The sequence below is a fragment of the Asparagus officinalis genome, chromosome 1, assembly GCF_001876935.1.
Source record: "Asparagus officinalis chromosome 1, Aspof.V1, whole genome shotgun sequence".
Taxonomy (NCBI): Eukaryota; Viridiplantae; Streptophyta; class Magnoliopsida; order Asparagales; family Asparagaceae; genus Asparagus; species Asparagus officinalis.
Genome location: NC_033794.1, coordinates 8,109,698 through 8,128,613, shown reverse-complemented (window position 1 = coordinate 8,128,613; position 18,916 = coordinate 8,109,698). Strand labels below are relative to the sequence as shown.

At 34.8% G+C, this 18,916-nt stretch overlaps 1 protein-coding gene across 1 annotated transcript; it reads left to right on the top strand.

Annotated features, from left to right (window-relative positions):
* LOC109832591 (gibberellin 2-beta-dioxygenase-like) lies at positions 1,656-3,843 on the top strand. The gene is made up of 3 exons (XM_020399958.1): positions 1,656-2,144; positions 2,721-3,066; positions 3,477-3,843. Exons 1-3 carry the CDS (start codon positions 1,741-1,743, stop codon positions 3,723-3,725), a joined length of 999 nt encoding a protein of 332 aa, XP_020255547.1. The 5' UTR covers positions 1,656-1,740; the 3' UTR covers positions 3,726-3,843.

Below are 18,916 nucleotides of genomic sequence, written 5' to 3'. Positions count from 1 at the left end.
TAGAAAATAGCGATAAACTTTTATTCGGAAAACCACCACACTTTTATATTATTATAATTATGAACCCGAAAACACTATTCAAAAAGAGTTAAGTGTCGTATAGATCGATACCAAATCGAGAATTTGAAAAGTAACCACTTACTCTTAAGAATGAGGATAATTTAAAAAAAAAAAATCTCTCTCTAGAAGCCCATATGGAATTGGGATCTATTCCGTAAAATATTAAGATGAATTCACCCATTTCGCATGATAATATTCCAGAAAATTAACTAATGTAATGATGATAACAGAATGATTCTACGTGCACCATGTCAAGAATATAATATCAATACTTTTGAATTGTTCAATATTCTTTTATAGAACACTATTCATATGACAGAGTACCTTTTAACAAAATGAACAATGACACTGGATCATAATATTTTAGTCATCTATTCTGAGATGTTTACAATCTAGAATTGGTTCAGATATGTGAGTGATGTAGAAAATTTCTATGGAATATTACGATAAACCTTTTTATTGGACAATCTAACAAAGCAAGTTCATCAACTATATTTTGTAGCGTGAATGTCAATTCCCAAGCTAAGTAGATGCTCATCATGCTCACAATGGATTATAGTTGCAATCACCTCTCCTTAAGAATATCACTGGAACTTGTAAGCAATCTACAAGGTTTGCTTTGTTATCCAACAATGTTAGCTAATAACAAAGTGAGTAGTCTACAATGTTATCTATTTCTTCGCTTTTCTTCTAGAAAATGAGAAGTCTACAATGTTGCTATTTGTGGAAAATGTCCTCCGTGTGATTCAAGACTGGTGAACGTGTGGGTCTTTGACTACGGCTTGCATTTCAGAAGTTGGAAAACAATGGAACAAAGTTGGCTCTCTCTCTCTCTCTCTCTCTCTCTCTCTCTCTCTCTCTGAGAACGAAATGAAAAACAAAATACGTATAAAGAGACAGCACAGAGTATTCATATATAAGAGCATAGTGATATCATGTTTTCATTTAGCTCAATGTATGAAATTTTCAACTATGTTTCCCTTCATTTGTTAGTTTAGCACAATCAACCAAGACAACTAGGACATTTTATGTTAACTTGGCCTAAACCGACGATTATTGATAGAAATCACTACTCAATTTTCGTCGCACATGACACTAAGTCTGCTTTCCGTAGGATTATAACTTGGACCTTCATATCACTTGTTTCAGAGTTATCACATAGAACTTAGGAGTTAATTGGATCTTAATATGTTTAAAACCAAATTAACCTAAAATCTTAAGCTGTTGGAAATCTTAATATGTTATCCAAGACTCTTTTCTATTTATTCTAATTCGGGACTAAACTCTCATGATATAATCCACAAAGAGGAATATATCCAGGGACTCGAATTGTGAAAGGAGCATGTGCATTAGACATTTTTCTCAATGATATTTTCAACATTATGATATGTACATATACATGTACACATTTATGTGTATTTAAAAATATGTCTATCAACATACAAATATCACAAGTGCAGGTCTATATTAGGATACCATCTTGTAAACCTTGTTAAGCCCCTCCCCTAGTTTTTACACCCAATCACACCTCTCTTTCTCCAACCAAGAATCCTCTTCCCTCAGTCTCTTTCAACTTTCTCGCTATATAAATAACCCTCTACCCACATTTTAAGTTCTCATAAACAAATCTCTTCCTATTTTTTCACAAACTCCCCTGTTTTCCTCTGTTTTCTTCAAGCCATGGTGGTCCTTGCAAACACACCAACAGAGCAAATATCCATAATAAAACCCCAAAAAGCCCATGTTCATTTCTCCAACATCCCCATTATCGATCTCTCAAAGCCCGGTTGTGAGATAGCCATTGTCAAAGCTTTGGAAGATTTTGGTTTCTTCAAAGTAACCAACCATGGAGTGTCTAAGGAGATAATGAGTAAATTAGAAGCAGAGGCTGTTAAATTCTTTTCTCTGTCTCAAGTTGAGAAAGACAAGGCAGGGTACCCTAATCCTTGTGGATATGGGAATAAGAGGATTGGGGGTAATGGGGATTTTGGTTGGGTTGAATATCTTCTCTTTGAGATAAATTCTAAGCCCATTTCTTCAACGTCTCTTGGTTTTCTTAGAGAACATTGTGCAAGCTTGTTTTGGTAAGAAATCAATCATAAGAGTGTGTTTGGTTAGAAGTAGTTGAAGTACTACATGGGGCTGAGTATATCCAAAATTACTTAAATAATACTAAATATATTGCAACTGTTATACGGCTTCTACATTAGAAGCACGAATATCTTCTAAAACTAAAAGTAAACAGTGTAGGCTCATATCCCAATTTATGAGGAAGAAATTCACATTCTTGCGTCCTATAATATTAAATTAGTATATGATTTGTAGCATATTCTGTATTATACTATCCAATACATGATATACATCTTTTGATTTGACATTTATGTGACTCTAAAAAGAATTTGGTAAAGAAACAAAATACCTTAAAAAATATAGGAGTTGCCACTATATTCAAATTAAAAATTGTGCCAAAAAAAAAATAAATAGAAGTGTTCATTTGCAAATTGAACTTTTTCAAAACCCTGCACATGTTCTTTTTTTTTTAATTTATTTTCTTTCACGCAACAAATGGCCATTATAATGAGTATCTTTTGTTTGACTATATTAAAGCACCTCCAACCTCCCAATAATTTCTCTCCTCTCTTTTTTGATTTTTACTGCAGCTCTGCTTTGAATGAGTACATATCATCAGTAAGAAAGTTATCAAGCAATGTTCTAGAGCTAATGGCTCAAGGGTTAGGGATCAAACAAAGAGATATATTCAGCAAGCTTGTGACGAGCCAAGAAAGTGACTCAATGTTCAGGCTCAACCACTATCCTGCATGTCCCTTGCTCAAAGAGCTCAATTGCAATTTAACTGGGTTTGGGGAGCACACAGATCCACAGTTGATCTCAATATTGAGATCGAACAATACAAATGGGTTTCAGATTGCTCTCAAGGACGGAGGATGGCTCTCTGTTCCTCCTGATGAAGGCTCTTTCTTCATTAACGCCGGAGATATATTGCAGGTAGGTGCACTTCCTTTGTTTATTTTATTTGATCTTCCCGTCTCCAGTGTGATTTATAAGAGAATAAAAGTTCGCATGCATGTTGACGACATTTCATCCTTCCCCTGTTTATTTACTTTTAATTTGGCTAAATAGCACTTGGATACCTTTTAGTTTCACTTAATTTGCACTTACATACATATATACCATCACTCATTTTTCACGTCGTTAATATACGGGTAACTTATCTAAAATTGCCATCCTCAATTATTCAAACGCCAAAATTTCACCTAACTTCAGCTAATGGTATATAACTGTCGAGAAAAAAAACAAGCGAGGATATAAAAAATGCAGAGTGAGAGAAACATAGTCAGGTGCTGTTTAGCTAATTATTTCCATGAGTCTGAAAAGGCTTTTGACGATTGTTGCAGGTCTTGACAAATGGGAGGCTCAGGAGTGTGAAACACAGAGTATTGACCAATGGCTCCAAAGCCAGGGTCTCCATGATCTTTTTCGGAGGTCCCCCCCTCAATCAAATGATTACACCTCTGCCCCAACTTCTCAAGGGAGAAGAGAAGAAGTACATCGATTTCACATGGGCTGACTACAAAAAGGCTGCCTTTAAATCAAGGCTGGCTGATAACAGGCTAGCCCTTTTCGAGAGAGAAATGACTCATTAATATAACAGAGAGGATTAATACATCTCGGTTGTATCTGTAGCTTTTTCTATTTTGGGATGGTTTGTTGCTGAAAAAAAAACAGAGTCGTATTCATGCAGGTGATCAATGTTTTTGTAACCCTTTGACTAATTAAGGAAACAAAAAGGTTTTTCGTGAAAGCGTTCAAGTACCCAATTGCGAACCCAATTGCGAATAGACTCTCCGTAGGAGGGTGATTTTCTTTATTTCTTTCTTTCTTGGGAAAAATGTGTCCTGGCCCTAAAAGCGGAAACTCCATGTGATCCAACCCCTTGTATTTTGACTCATGCGATTCAGCCCCAAAAACTAGTATTTAATGTTTCAATGCCCCTTCACGTGAGCAGTACAACAAAAGAGATTGTATTTTGAAAAAAAAAACTCGAAATTACCCCTCCACTTATCTTCCCCAGACGCCTCTGGTTCCCAAAAACATGGAAAGTCGCGTCCCATTAATGCGATCTGACGAAAAAAATGAAGGGAAATTTCTCGCCCTTTTTTAAACTCTATCAGGAGCAATAACTCATATTAGTTCTAACTTATTTCATGTTAGTTCTAATTCATGTAAGAGCTAACTTTAAGTGGAACTAACATTAATACTTTAGCTACTTGGTTTAGTGGTGAAGCTTGTGAATTTGGAGAGGAGGTCAGGAGTTCAAACCCCCTGCAACTACAATATATATTTAAAGGTCTTTGATTGAGCCTTGGGGCTCTTTGTCAGTTCTAACTCATTTCATGTTGGTTCTAACTCACTTCATGTTAGTTCCAATTCATGTTAGGTTTAACTTAACTCACTAGAACTAACACTTATATTAGAAATAACACTAGCTGGAAGTAGAACTAACACGATATCAGCTAGAACTAACACAAGAACCGTTAGAACTAACATGGGCTCAACTAGAACTAATAGACCACTAGAACTAATGCTTATATTAGAAATAACACTAGCTGGAAGTTAGAACTAACATGACATCAGCTAGAACTAACACGGGAGTCACTAGGACTAACAGGGGCTCAACTAGAACTAATATCTCGTTAGAACTAACACTTATATTAGAAATAACAATAACTGAAAGTAGAACTAACATAAAATTAGCTAGAACTAATACAAGAACCACTAGAACTAACAATGGCTCAACTAGAACTAACATACAACTAGAAATAACACTAGCTGGAAGTAAAACTAACATGACATCAGCTATAACTAACACGAGAAACCGCTAGAACTAACAGGGGCTCAACTAGAATTAACATACCACTAGAACTAACACTTATATTAGAAATAACACTAATTGGAAGTTAGAACTAACATGACATCAGCTAGAACTAACACGAGAACCGCTAGAACTAACAGGGGCTCAACTAGAACTAACATACCACTAGAACTAACACTTATATTAGAAATAACACTACCTAGAAGTAGAACTAACATGAAATCAGATATAACTAACACGAGAACTACTAGAACTAATATGGACTCAAATAGAACTAACATACCACTAGAACTAACGTTTATAATAGAAATAACACTAGCTGAAAGTAGAACTAATATGAAATCAACTAAAACTAACACGAGAACCGTTAGAACTAACAGGGGCTCAACTAGAACTAACATACCACTAGAATTAACACTTATATTAGAAATAACACTATCTGAAAGTTAGAACTAATATGACATCAGCTAGAACTAACATGCGAACCACTAAAACTAACAGGGGCTCAACTAGAACTAACATATCACTAGAACTAACGCTTATATTAGAAATAACACTAGCCGGAAGTAGAACTAATACGCATAATTCTTTTTTATTATTGTTTGATGTTGTTGTCTTGTGATCTTAGTCCCAGTTAGCGCTTCGACCACGTCCACAATAAATTAAAGAAAGAATTGATAATAAAATAGCAATAACAATGATAAAAGAGGAGAGGAATTCACCTCATTTTTCATTTATAATTTTCTAAAACAATTACAAATAAAATGTTTTAAAAAAATTCCATGACAAAACAATTAATAAAAATTCAAGGTAACTAATTAAAACCTAACATGCTTGATGCATGGCGGTTCTAAGCGAATCGAGCTTTTGATTAACAACCTAGCTAGCGATTTGATTAAACTAACTAGCTCTTGACGAAGCCGTCGATAAACTTGGCCCCGACGTCCCCCTAGCCAGTTCTCAATCAGGAAGAGGGATGCCTCCTTGTTGATGGGCTCGTGCTTTTTGACCCACTCGGCCATGGGCCTGGGTCGCCGTTAGGCCCCTTGTTGTTGTACTCGGTGTAGTAGCAGGTCTAGTGGAAGTCGGCCCCATCCTAGACGGCCTTGCCCTCGAGCCTGATCATGTCCCCGATCTTCGACTCCATGACCACCGTCCTCGCCTTAGCCTTCCACGACCTCCCCAGAGCCTGATCATTTTCAATGGTCATGACGGATGTGAGAGAGAAGGAGAAGTTGAGAGATAGAGGGGTGATATATATATGATTAATGATGGAGAAATTGGGAATAAATATGGAGAGACGCAATAACCAAGTTCAATCCCATCAAAGGGGCAAGTTCGTAACTTTCATTGGGCGTTTTTTGAAATCTGATACTTTGGGGCCTCATCACAAATACTACTGTGTGTATTTGAGGCTTATCCATATGGGGTAGAATACAAAAGGCCTCGTCACATGAAGTTTCTACTTTTGGGGTCTCAACATAATTTTTCCTTCTTTTTTTTGACTCTTATAAGAGTCAAAAAGGTTTTGACGAGGCGGATAGACCCTTGTAGTTCTATTGGTGAGAATTGATCTCCAATTTCGCTAAAAAAAATTACTCTAAAAGCCAAACATCTTCATAAAGGGGAAGGGGTTCCACACTTAGCAAATACTATCAGGCATTTATACAAATAGAACCACAAATGGTCTATACGCAATTAGGTGACACTACAAGATCAATTCACTATTCCAAAGTAAATTTGGTTTGGACTTTGATTCCCTTTGATGTCTGACATGAGCATATTGATGCAAGTTTATTTATAAGAATCTATCTATATAGTGTTGTATCTTATATACAAGCCTAGAGGGGGGGATGGTGTGTTAGGTCTCATGTTTATGAGCACACTCACTAATCTTGTTTTGATGATTACAAACAATTCCTAACATTGTGCGTCGAGTGCTTGTATTTGTTTTGTTAGGTAATCTATATAAATATCTTTATTGGAGGTTAGTTGGATTGAGCCTTCATGATCACATTTAAAGGAGGTTGGTGGAATATCGGAGTGAAGCTATGCACAATTCAAGTCAAAGATTCAAGATCAAGCTTTATCCACAAACCAAGACAAGCTCATTGAAGATTCATTGCTTGGTATAGTGTTATAGTGTTTTAGGTGTTTAATCCACAAACCAAGACAAGCTCATTGAAGATTCATTGCTTGGTATAGTGTTATAGTGTTTTAGGTGTTTATACTTTGTGTGTTAATGCTTAAATCTCAGATTCATTGCTTGGTATAGTGTTATAGTGTTTTAGGTGTTTATACTTTGTGTGTTAATGCTTAAATCTCAAACAATGTTACACATATACACGTTTTTGGTTTATACCTTTCAAGTTTAAATAAATATGAACCAAATAGATATATTTATATACATACGTATATGTTTCATATTTATCATCTTTGTTTTGGAAAATGTTGTGTTTGAGGATTATAGACTTGACAATATTAGTTTATATATTTTATAAAGTCTATTAATCCATTTAAAAGAAGTTTAAAAGTTGGTTAAAATCATTTTGTCAAAATCATGTGTTTTTGAGATTTTGTATTTTGATCGATTTTGCAAAATGATGAATTTTCATAATTAGGAAGTATAATTTGAAAAGTTCTTTTTGTCACATATTCATTTTCGTGTTTATAAACATTTCTCAAAGTTTTATATTTTTTTAAAATTTCTTTGCTATTTTTAAAAGCACTTGCAATTCAATGTTCTAAAAACTGCATATATTAGTTTTCGGTCGACCGAACAATTCCTTCCGATCGACCGACCATCAATTTCCGATCGATCGAAAAGGTTCTGCCAGTTGACCCACCAGAATTAGTTTTTCTAGCTTTGTTTCTCAGGGTTTCTCAGTCGATCGACAACTTTGTTTCGGTCGACCAATGGACACCCTTCGGTCGATCGACCAGTGTCATCCGGTCGACCGAACTGATGACCATTGGAATAACAGCTAGTTTTCCAGATTTTATTATTTTGTGTTTTTTGTTAGTTTTTGCTAGTTTTTTAGGGTCCCTGTATATACCTCATACCCTCTAAACTTCTTAGATTATCCAAGAAAAGTTTTAATCAAGTTTTGGGCAAGTTTGTTTAAAAGTTTTCAAGTGTTTTAAGTTGTTTATGTGAAGATTGTTTCACAAAGAGAAGGATTCGATTTTCAACATTGAGGAAGCTCATCCTTAGCCTTTTACATCTCTTTGCTTGAGAAGTTTTCTAAACTCCTTTTTATCTAGCTTGTTCATACTTTAATTGTTTCATCTATTTGCTAGATCAATTTGAATTTAGTTTCATTGTTATTACTCACTGTTTACACACACCCACTTGAGCTTAAGTATTTTCATATATAGTATAATTAAGATTGTGTGTTTGAAACATTGAGTGTGGTCTTACATTGAGTCCTCATATATTGTAGAGAACAAATATTTTTTGTGCTTAATTGTGAGATCACTTTGTAATACACAAGTACACCGAGAGGAGTGTGTGGTTATAGACATGGTTGATACCAAGAGGAGTGGCGTCAGTAGTAAAGCCTATAAAAAGGTTATAAAACCGAGCACTTGAGGGAGGCAACACGTGAGAGGCCAACACTTGAGGTTATAGTGTGTGATTACATTGTGAGTGATTGTGAGAGTTTTCGATGAGCTAGAAAATCAAGATTATGAGGTGTAAACATTTTGGGTGAACGTTGAAAACCCGTTGTGATACTGGATTCTCCCCGGGAGTGGGAAGAGGAGACGTAAGTCAGAAGGACCGAACTCCGTGATCATATTCTATGTTTGAGTTGGCGTTACATTTGTGCTCATTATTTATTTCATTCTATTTCGCCATTGCTCATATTTATTTCACCCTTAGTTTAGTATCCTTGCATATAATCTTCTTGAATATCATTCTTAGTAGGATAATTAGTTAATAATTTTTTAATTAGCATTAATATCGGATTAGATTAGCATATTACCCTATTCACCCCATCTAAGGTAATTTCATTTGGTATCATAGCTTAGTGTTCTTGATTTGTAGGTTAACCACATTGAGTCAAAGATTCAAACATTCATATCTTGCTAATCTAGTTTTGAGATTTATTGCATCTTGCTTGGCGGTAATAGTATATATATATATATAGTATATAGTATCTATATAGTATATATATATATATATATGCCGGAAAAGTGAACTAAGGTGACATCATAGGCTCTCACCAAGGACGCGGCCTAGGAATGATATATTTTTTCTACATTTTTTTTACGATCCGCTCCGGTTGAACGGTTCGATCTACACGTTCTTAAACTCAAACACACCTAATTTTGCAAGTGGAAACCCGTTGTGTTTTTGGACCATTCGGTTGGAGCCGTTGCAAAAAAGTTCCTATCATTCGAAACCGTAAAATTGCAGCGAGTGGAATAAATGGGGTCAACAGGACGGTTCACCCCAAAAATTGGTATTGTTTGGGTTTAAGAACGTGTAGATCAAGTTTTTTTTAATTGGAGCGGATCATAAAAAAATTAGGAAATAATGTATGATTTTAGTGCGCGTCCTTTAGGTTGGGAGCCCAGGGTGTCACCTAGTCACTTTTGGTCCAGTATACCGTCATATATAGTACTATATTAGTAGTATATAGTATAATATATAGTAATATATATATATAGGTATTACTATAATATATATATATATATATATATAGAATCTAGTTTAGGTTATGCCATTAATGTTGCTCCTAGATTAGATGGTTTTCCTTATTCCCAATTATGTGTTAGATTTAAACTCTTTGTTTGATCTTGGACACTTTAATTTATGAAAAATTATCGATTGTGCTTATATTGTACCCACGTTGGAGAAATCCAAGTGGATCAATCATGATAAAAAAATATTTACAATGAATAATCTCTAGTTAGAATATTTGCTTAACACTTTTGACTCATCTTTTTCTAACAAGTTTGATTCATTTGATAGTGCTTACACATTATAAAATTCATAGAAGCACATCAAGGGGACTTGGAGGAGATTCGACGCGCTTTGACGGAATCGACTTCAAGTAAAGTTGGAGCATCATCATCATGCACTCGGCCACTAGGCGATAGCCCTAGTGTGGTATGCGATTCGGATTCTAAAAGTGAACTTTCTATTAAAGAAATCGCATGTGCATATGATAGGTTAATGTATGTCTACACTAAGTTGTATAAAAATTTATTGACTTAAAAAGCAAGCATGTAGAACTTAAATCCGATCATGAGTTATTAGCATCTAAGTTTGATACTATTTCTAATGAAAATGTGATCCTCAAAGAAAAGCATGTAGAACTTAAATCCGATCATTATTAGCATCTAAGTTTGATACTATTTCTAATGAAAATATGATCATCAAAGAAAACAATAAAAAAATTAAATTTAGATCATATTGCCTTGACTTTAAATGTTGCTAGCTTAACTCATGAGAAAAATAATATCATATTAGAAGTCAAAACCACTAAAAATAAATTGAATTCATTTATAAATAATTATGTTTCCTCTACTTCTAATATCAATACAAATATGTTAATAATGAGTTGAATCATGTTAAGGATCGCATATCATCTTTAGATTCAACCCTTAAAACATGCATTGCTAATAATGATAAGCTTATGAACTTTTGTGCAAAGTACCATGTAAATTCTTCCAAGAAACTCACTCACTATGCACAAATATATAAGAAAATTTATAAGTGTTCTATTTGTGGCCATAAAGACCTTCTTGCCAAATTTTATTATAATGCACAAAAGTTCACCAAGTCTGAAAATATTGATTCTTGTGCATCCCATCAAGCTTCATCACATCATACATATGTACACGCTCATAAAGTTTATCATAAATATGCACATGTGTATCAATGTGATTTTTATGGTATTTTTGGTCATTTGGCCAAGTATTATTTTGATTTGAAAAAGGTTTCACTTTTGTCAAATGCTTCTAAAAGACCACATGTATATAAATATAATTATTGTAGTAAATTTGGTCATTTGGCCAATTTTTTTTTGTTTTGATTTAAAAAGAGTTTCATATTTGCAAAATAATTTTAAAATATCATCTTTATTTGCAAATGTTATACGTACACATCCACATGGACAACAAAAACAAAAACATCCTTTTCATTGCACTTATTACAATCAGATGAGTCATTTACGTGAATATTGCTATGACCGGACCCGTACTCAAAATGCGCCCAAATATGATCATAACCCAATAGAATTGAGCTTAAATGATAGGGGTCATGTCCCTAAATTTGTCAACACCCAAATTGGTTGGGTGCCAAAACAAAATTGATTGTGTTTATTTTGTATTTTTGATTTCTTTTTTATTTTATTTGAATTTCATATTTCTATAACAATGTAAATTTATAAGAAATTTTAAAATCACTCATACTTTCCTTTAAAATAAAGCATTTTCAAATATATATGTACATTTACATTGTTGAAAAATTAAAAGTGGTTTTTGAATTTTAAAACCATAGTTCATGATTCTCATATGATTTATAGTCTTGATTTGAACTATGAAGTTTTTGGTTTACTTTGGTGTAAACAAAGTGTGTGTGCTTTATGAGATCATTGTAAATACTTTGTTGATAATATTTATATGTTTGAACTTATAGATCATCTCATTTGTGCTTTATAATGTATTCTAGTGTTTTATGTTTGCTCACATAATTTTCATGCTTACATTTCTTTGTGATGCAAATATGGATTGAAACAAGCTCTAGCTTGGTATAATTGTTTATCTAGTTTTTCTTGTCAAAACGATATTATTGACATTTTGTTTTATCATTAGCATAATTCTTTCAACCCTTATGGATAAAACATATAAATGTACTAGTTGCTTAATCACTTGTTCTTCAAAAATGATGATTTATAGATTAAGTACATTTTAATGATTTAGATTCATGATTTTATTTGATTGTTTTGATTTTCATTAATTTATACTTTCATGATTATCATGATTTTCATTGTTCTCATGTTTTGCTTTCATTTGAAAATATCTTTCATGATTCTCATATTTTTCCAATCTTTTGAATTCATAAATCTATATATATATTACTTTTATTGAGACACTATTTTCTTAATTAATATGTGTTCTCATGGCTTTTTAAATGTAAGTCTTTCATGATTTTTATACTCACATTTTTTAAGCCTTATATTATTTTATATATGCATTAAGACATTTTGATAGTGAGGGATTTTTCCCTATATTTCTTTTATACTCATCTATGCTCATTTTTAGGGGGGCTTTTGCTCTCTATTCTTATTGTTTTCCCATTTTGATGTAGACAAAGGGGGAGAAACATGTACAATGTGAGTATGTCATTCTATTGTTTTTATGATGAGAAATATAAATTATATATTCATTTAGTATCATGCATATTTTATATCTCTTTGTGTAGATTGTTTATCATCATCAAAAATAGGAAGATTGTTAGGTCTCATGTTTATGAGCTCACTCTCTAATATTGTTTTGATGATTACAAATAATTCCTAACATTGTACATCGAGTGCTTACATTTATTTTTTTAGGTAATCTATATAAATATCTTTGTTGGAGATTGGTTGGATTGAGCCTTCACGATCATATTTAAAGAAGATTGGTGGAATATCAGAGTGAAGCTATGCATAATTTAAGTCAAAGATTCAAGATCAAGCTTCATTTGCAAACCAAGATAAGCTCATTGAAGATTCATTGTTTGGTATAGTGTTATAGTGTTTTAGGTGTTTATACTTTGTGTGTTAATGCTTAAAGCTCAAACAATATTACACACATACATGTTTTCGGTTTATACCTATCAAGTTCAAATAAATATGAAACAAATAGATATATTTATATACATACGTACACGTTCATATTTATTATCTTTGTTTTAGAAAATATTGTGTTTGAGGATTATAGACTTGACAATATTGGTTTATATCTTTTATAAAGTCTATTAATCCATTTAAAAGAAGTTTGAAATTTGGTTGAAATCATTTTGTCAAAATCATGTGTTTTTGTGATCTCGTATTTTGACTGATTTTGCAAAATAATGAATTTTCACAATTAGGAAATGTAATTTGAAATTTTCATTTTGTAACACGTTCATCTTCATGTTTATAAATATTTCTCAAAGTTTTATATTTTTAAAAATTTATTTACTATTTTTAAAAGCACTTGCAATTTAATATTTTGAAAACTACATATATCAATTTTTGGTCGACCAAACAATTCCTTCCGATCGACCAACCATCAGTTTTCGGTTGATCAAAAAGGTTCTATCAGTCAATCGACTAGAATCAATTTTTCCAGCTTTGTTTCTCATGGTTTCTCAATCGATCGATAACTTTGTTTCGATCGACCGATGGACACCCTTCGATCGACCGACCAGTGTCATCCGATCGACCGAACTAATGACCATTGGAATAACAGCTAGTTTTCTAGATTTTGTTGTTTTTTTGTTAGTTTTTGCTGGTTTCTTGGGGCCCCTATATATACCTCATACCCTCTAAACTTCTGAGATTATCTAAGAAAAGTTTTAATCAAGTTTTGGGCAAGTTTGTTCAAGAATTTTTAAGTGTTTCAAGTTGTTTATGTGAAGATTGTTTCACAAAGAGAAGGATTCGAATTTCAACATTGAGGAAGCTCGTCCTCAACCTTTTACATCTCTTTGCTTGAGAAGTTTTCTAAACTCCTTTTTATCTAGCTTGTTCATACTTTAATTGTTTTATCTATTTGCTAGATCAATTTGAGTTTAGTTTCATTGTTATTACTCATTATTTACACACACCCACTTGAGCTTAAGTATTTTCATACATAGTATAATTGAGATTGTGTGTTTGTAACATTGAGTGTGGGCTTACATTGAGTTCTAATATATTATAGAGAACAAACATTTTTCTTATGCTTAATTGTGAGATCACTTTGTAATACACAAGTATACCGAGAGGAGTGTGTGGTGAGAGACGTGGTCGATACTAATATAAGTGGCATCGGTAGTAAAGCCAAGAGAGAGGTTGTAAACCCGAGCACTTGAGGGAGGCGACATGTGAGAGACCAACACTTGAGGTTGTAGTGTGTGATTACATTGTGAGTGATTGTGAGAGTTTTCGGTGAGCTAGAAAACTGAGATTGTGAGGTGTAAATGTTTTGAGTGAACATTAAAAACCCGTTGTGATTGTGGATTCTCCTCGAGAGTGTGGAGCAAAGATGTAGGTCGGAAGGACCGAACTCCGTGATCATATTGTGTGTTTGAGTTTGCCTTGTCGTTACATTTGTGCTCATTATTTATTTCATTTTATTTCGTCATTGCTCATGTTTATTTCGCCATTAGTTTAATATCCTTGCATATAATCTTCTTGAATATCATTCTTGCTAGGATAATTAGTTAATAAGTTTTTAATTGGTATTAATATCGAATTAGATTAGCATATTACCCTATTCATCCCCCTCTAGGGTAATTTCAGGGTGAACAGGATTGTTGCCATTTTTCATCAAAAACACAAAACAAGCTGTAGAATATATAAAATAAAAGTGATCAATGGTATAAAGAAAAATACTTAAACACCAAAAGCAAACAATCTGGAACACACGATATTTTATAATGGTTCAAATACTCTTTCTTCTTGTGAAGAGACTACCTTACAACGCAAAGAGTTCTTCTAAATAACAAACTCGATCTAATAGGCTTGCAAGATTGTAATTTTGAATCTACCTAAAACTAGTTGTCTAACCAACTCCCACAATGAGTAACGCTCAACCCTAAGTAGTCACAATCCTCATTTCAACTAGCTTGAGTATGCCATAAAAATAAGTTCAAAGCAAAACTAGTACAAATAGTTAAAGCTCAAAAAATCAAGAAAGATCTTACAACATTTTTGTTAAACAAGCTGTCCTTCGAAGAATATAAGTGTAGCTTGATGAAAACGATGAAGAAAATCAAATTAAGGGCAACTACCCTTGCTGAAACGATTGGAAGATGATGTGCACAAGGAGTGAGAGTTTGTTAAGGCTTAGGGAGTCAAATTCTTCGACTTGATCTCTCACAAGTTAAAATCCTAGAACTATAATCCTCTTTCTCTCTTTCAACGATATAGAGTCCCCAGTAGATCAAGAAAGGGATATCCTAAATATAGTAGAGATTGAAAATATTAGAAACGACGAACAACTAAGATTAAATCTAAAAAACTACAATCTATAACATTTACTATTGATGGTGGCTCTCAACCATCGATGGTCTTGAGGCCCCATCGATGGTTGAGAGGCCTATCGATGACACCAAAGTGTCTAGAGTATGAATCACTGATGATGCTTGTTGACAATCGATGAGCTCTTCTTATCATCGTTGGTCAATGTCTATCATGGATGGTGAGAAGCTTGTGTTAGAACATTATTTAGGGTGTAACATTGTTCGTATAATAGCTCTTGTCTAATTAATAACAAACTCTCATTTACTACTGATGAGTTTGTGAGATAATATATTTTAGGCTAAATAGGTACGAACAAGTCGCGGTTCAAAACGATGCAAAAATCAACATGATAGTTGATTCAGCCTTGAACCATCAATGATCATGATGCACCATTGATGGTCGCATTAAGTCATCAATGGACTATAATAAACAATTTGTTGCAGGTATAAAAAATTGTCTATAGATTGCGAAGAAGCTCAAAATTGACGAAAACACTGATATCTCTCAAACTGGAGAGAATTTGGCAAAACGGACAGTGAAAAACCAAACTTCAATGGGTTTGGTTACCACATATCATTGACATAGGAGCTTTTCATATATAATTCGTCCAATTCCGACTTACGGTTTAAAAGTTATGACTCGTTCTTCGAAACATGTTCTGAAGTCCGTCGGAACTGATCGAACCTCGTCTGAACTATTGGACCAAGCCTATAGGTTCCTAGAACATAGCTCGAGATGAGGATAAGGCGATGAATATCATCATCTGAGTCAAATAAGTTCATCTGATGCCAAAAGGAAGCAAAGTAGCATGTGAAGGAATGCGCGAAATGACGGAACGACGAAACAATAAAACGCGAAAATCGACGAAACAATAGAACCGAAACTTGGACAAAATGTCTCACCTATGAGACACTTCAATGTGTCTCGTGGGCGAGACACTTCAAGGTGTCACTCGGGTAAGACACAATGATGTGTCTCGCACATACATCAATGCATCACCCGATCAGCCTCCCGACGACGCGTTTTTCGATAGATTTCTCATGATTCGTTCGTTCCAGTGACCTTTTAACTATCTTGGAGTTATCTTTAAACATGATAAAGGTTTTATTAACTGAAGATAAGGCCAAATCATGAATTCTTATCCGCAAATATGGCGTTCAAGCCCTATAAATACCCCCTTCGTGAATTCGTGAAGGGTACGGATGGTTGACTGACGAACGTGTGAGAGAACCCACGTTTTCCAGACCAGAGCCACGATTTACACACACACACACACACACAGATAGATAGATAGATAGATAGATAGAGAGAGAGAGAGAGAGAGAGAGAGGGAGGCGAGGTCTTGACGATTTTCTGAACGTAAAGGGAGAATTTCGAGAGATCCATAGCCTTCCACCCGTTTCCTTGAGATCAGAACTTGTTTTGATCTTGAGAAGAGTAGTAATCTCACTTTGTTGAGCTTATTCACTTCTATTCTAAGTTTCCCCGATTGAAACAAAAAACATCGAGTCTTCTTTCGGAACAACCCAGATCTGTTATTCGACGGTCCACGGATCAAAGCAACCCCGGCACAAGCAAATATCCTACGCAAGCAGCAGATTGATAAATGATCTCTGCGTGTGTTTCTAGGAGATCTCATTTGTTTATTTTTATTGTAACGAGAGATCTTATAAAAAGATTAACTCTCTTGAATCTGTAATTGATAAACAATTATAATGGATTTAACAATAAAAACAATTTTCGACACAAACATTTGTATTTTTCAGAAATTAAAAGTTGAACCATCAATGGTCTACAATCAACCATCGATGATAATATGGACCATTGGTGGGCTGCAATAAACAAGTGCTAAAATTAAAAAATTAAAATTTGTACAATCGATGGACTACTGTTTGGTGGAAAATTTGCAGTAAAAGAAACGAAGGAAAATTGATTTGTATTCCTTTAATCTCACATGAAAAACATTCTGAAGATCTTTCAAACAGGTGCTGCGAGTCAAAGACGTCCATGGCATCAAATCACACGCCAAAGACACCTCAAGTGAACCCTAGCCTGTTGACGCAACTCGTCCGAGACAAGGCTAATCTAGAAGACAGATTGCCACCGGTATCAAAATCTTTCCTCTACCCTGAGAGGAAAAACCTTCTATCCCACCTTCTACACAAGCAGAAGTGAAGGAAAAGAATGGTCTGATCCGTGCAACTTGTCTGATCAAGAGAAGTCCTCACACCTGGATCTTCTCTATGAAGAAAGAGGACTGAGAACTAGCAAATCTCCAATCGCTAACAAATTAAAAATTGATATCCCGCCTCAATGCTTATTCAACAGAATCACTCCAAGAAGATGTAGCTTCAGACCCTATCACTGAGAATGGATGCCAAGCTATCTCCCAAAATCCGAATTCCTGCAACGCTCACAGAACTTTACGGGCCAACGGATCACGAACAACATATCTTATCCATCTTCAAGTCACAGATGAAATTGATATCAAACGTACCATATCTGGCTCGATTATTCATTTGCACCTCAGGGATGTTGCCCTTGAAAGGTTTCAGGGAAACTGCCCTCGATGTATCCAAAAGTGGCGGATCTAGAGAAGACTCATTCATCGTCCAAGATCTTATGAGAGAAACAAAGCATCTCTCATCCCATACCACTTCTTCGCTACTGAAAGCAGAAGAATAGGTAGTCGTCCAAGAGCTTCGTCAATATGGTTCCGCATACGCATGCTCCACGGTGTTATTCGAAATAACCACAGCCCTCTTATAGAGGTAGGATCGGACACTTTGTCTACAGCCTACTTGCCAGATCCGACCTCCCCAGCCATAAGGAGTTTCAGACAATGTCGTTCTTTCGGAGACAACTAATTCTCCCAATTGAACTAAGCTCAAAATATTATGCCAGATCAAAACGCTGAAGAAGCATAAAGAGCAGGACAACCATGACAATCGGACGAAGCTCTAACCTCACCTTAGTCATCAGACCAAGCCTCTAATCTTTCTCCTCGGAGCAAATCGACCAAGCCCACCTGCCCCCAGTGTGCAGAACTCAGAAGCGCTGACGGGCCTACTCTGAAGCAACTCCTCTTTTACAGTAGGATGCAGGTCCAAAAGAGCTATCACGGTTTAACAGTTACCTTCGATAGTCAAACTCGTTAGCACTATGGCTCACATAAGCGATGTGCCATGTACCTTCTTTTCCCCTTCACTGCACGTTGTTCAAGACTGGGTTTGGTTTATTTGTAGTTTTTCATGGTCATTATGAGCAAATAAATTTCTGAGTCGTCACTGTTCAATAGAAACCACTGGGTCTGTCAACTCAATTGAAATTCCACTTGGCAAAAAAAAAACTATCACTGTTAACAAGTCACCGCTCTGATAGTGTCTACCTTCCTCCATAATTCACCGCACCAATCCTTCTTCAAGTAGGAATGTGGTGCCACAAAAACTATCAACGTTAACAGTTTACTGATAGTCCATTTTCTCCAAATCCCCCCACCATATCCTCCTCAAATAGGATGGCGAGGTCCAGCCTAATAAACTATTCGACTTAACCGATTCCCCTCAATGTGTCGCTTTCATTCCAATATTCTCGTCACCATCAATTGTCCTCTCAAGTAGGATGGCGGTCCTACAAAAAACTATCTACGATTGAATGATTTTACCGCTGATTAGCTAATCCCTCCAATTTTCCCAACCAATCCTGCATCAATAGGATAACGGGCCCACCAAAACTATCACGTTTAACAGTTACCTTC

Excerpts from the sequence above, each read along its gene's own strand:
- LOC109832591 (XM_020399958.1), top strand. The coding sequence starts at position 1,741 with ATGGTGGTCCTTGCAAACACACCAACAGAGCAAATATCCATAATAAAA. Across the intron at positions 2,145-2,720 it reads CATTGTGCAAGCTTGTTTTG|CTCTGCTTTGAATGAGTACA; the intron begins GTAAGAAATCAA and ends TTTTTACTGCAG. Across the intron at positions 3,067-3,476 it reads ACGCCGGAGATATATTGCAG|GTCTTGACAAATGGGAGGCT; the intron begins GTAGGTGCACTT and ends CGATTGTTGCAG.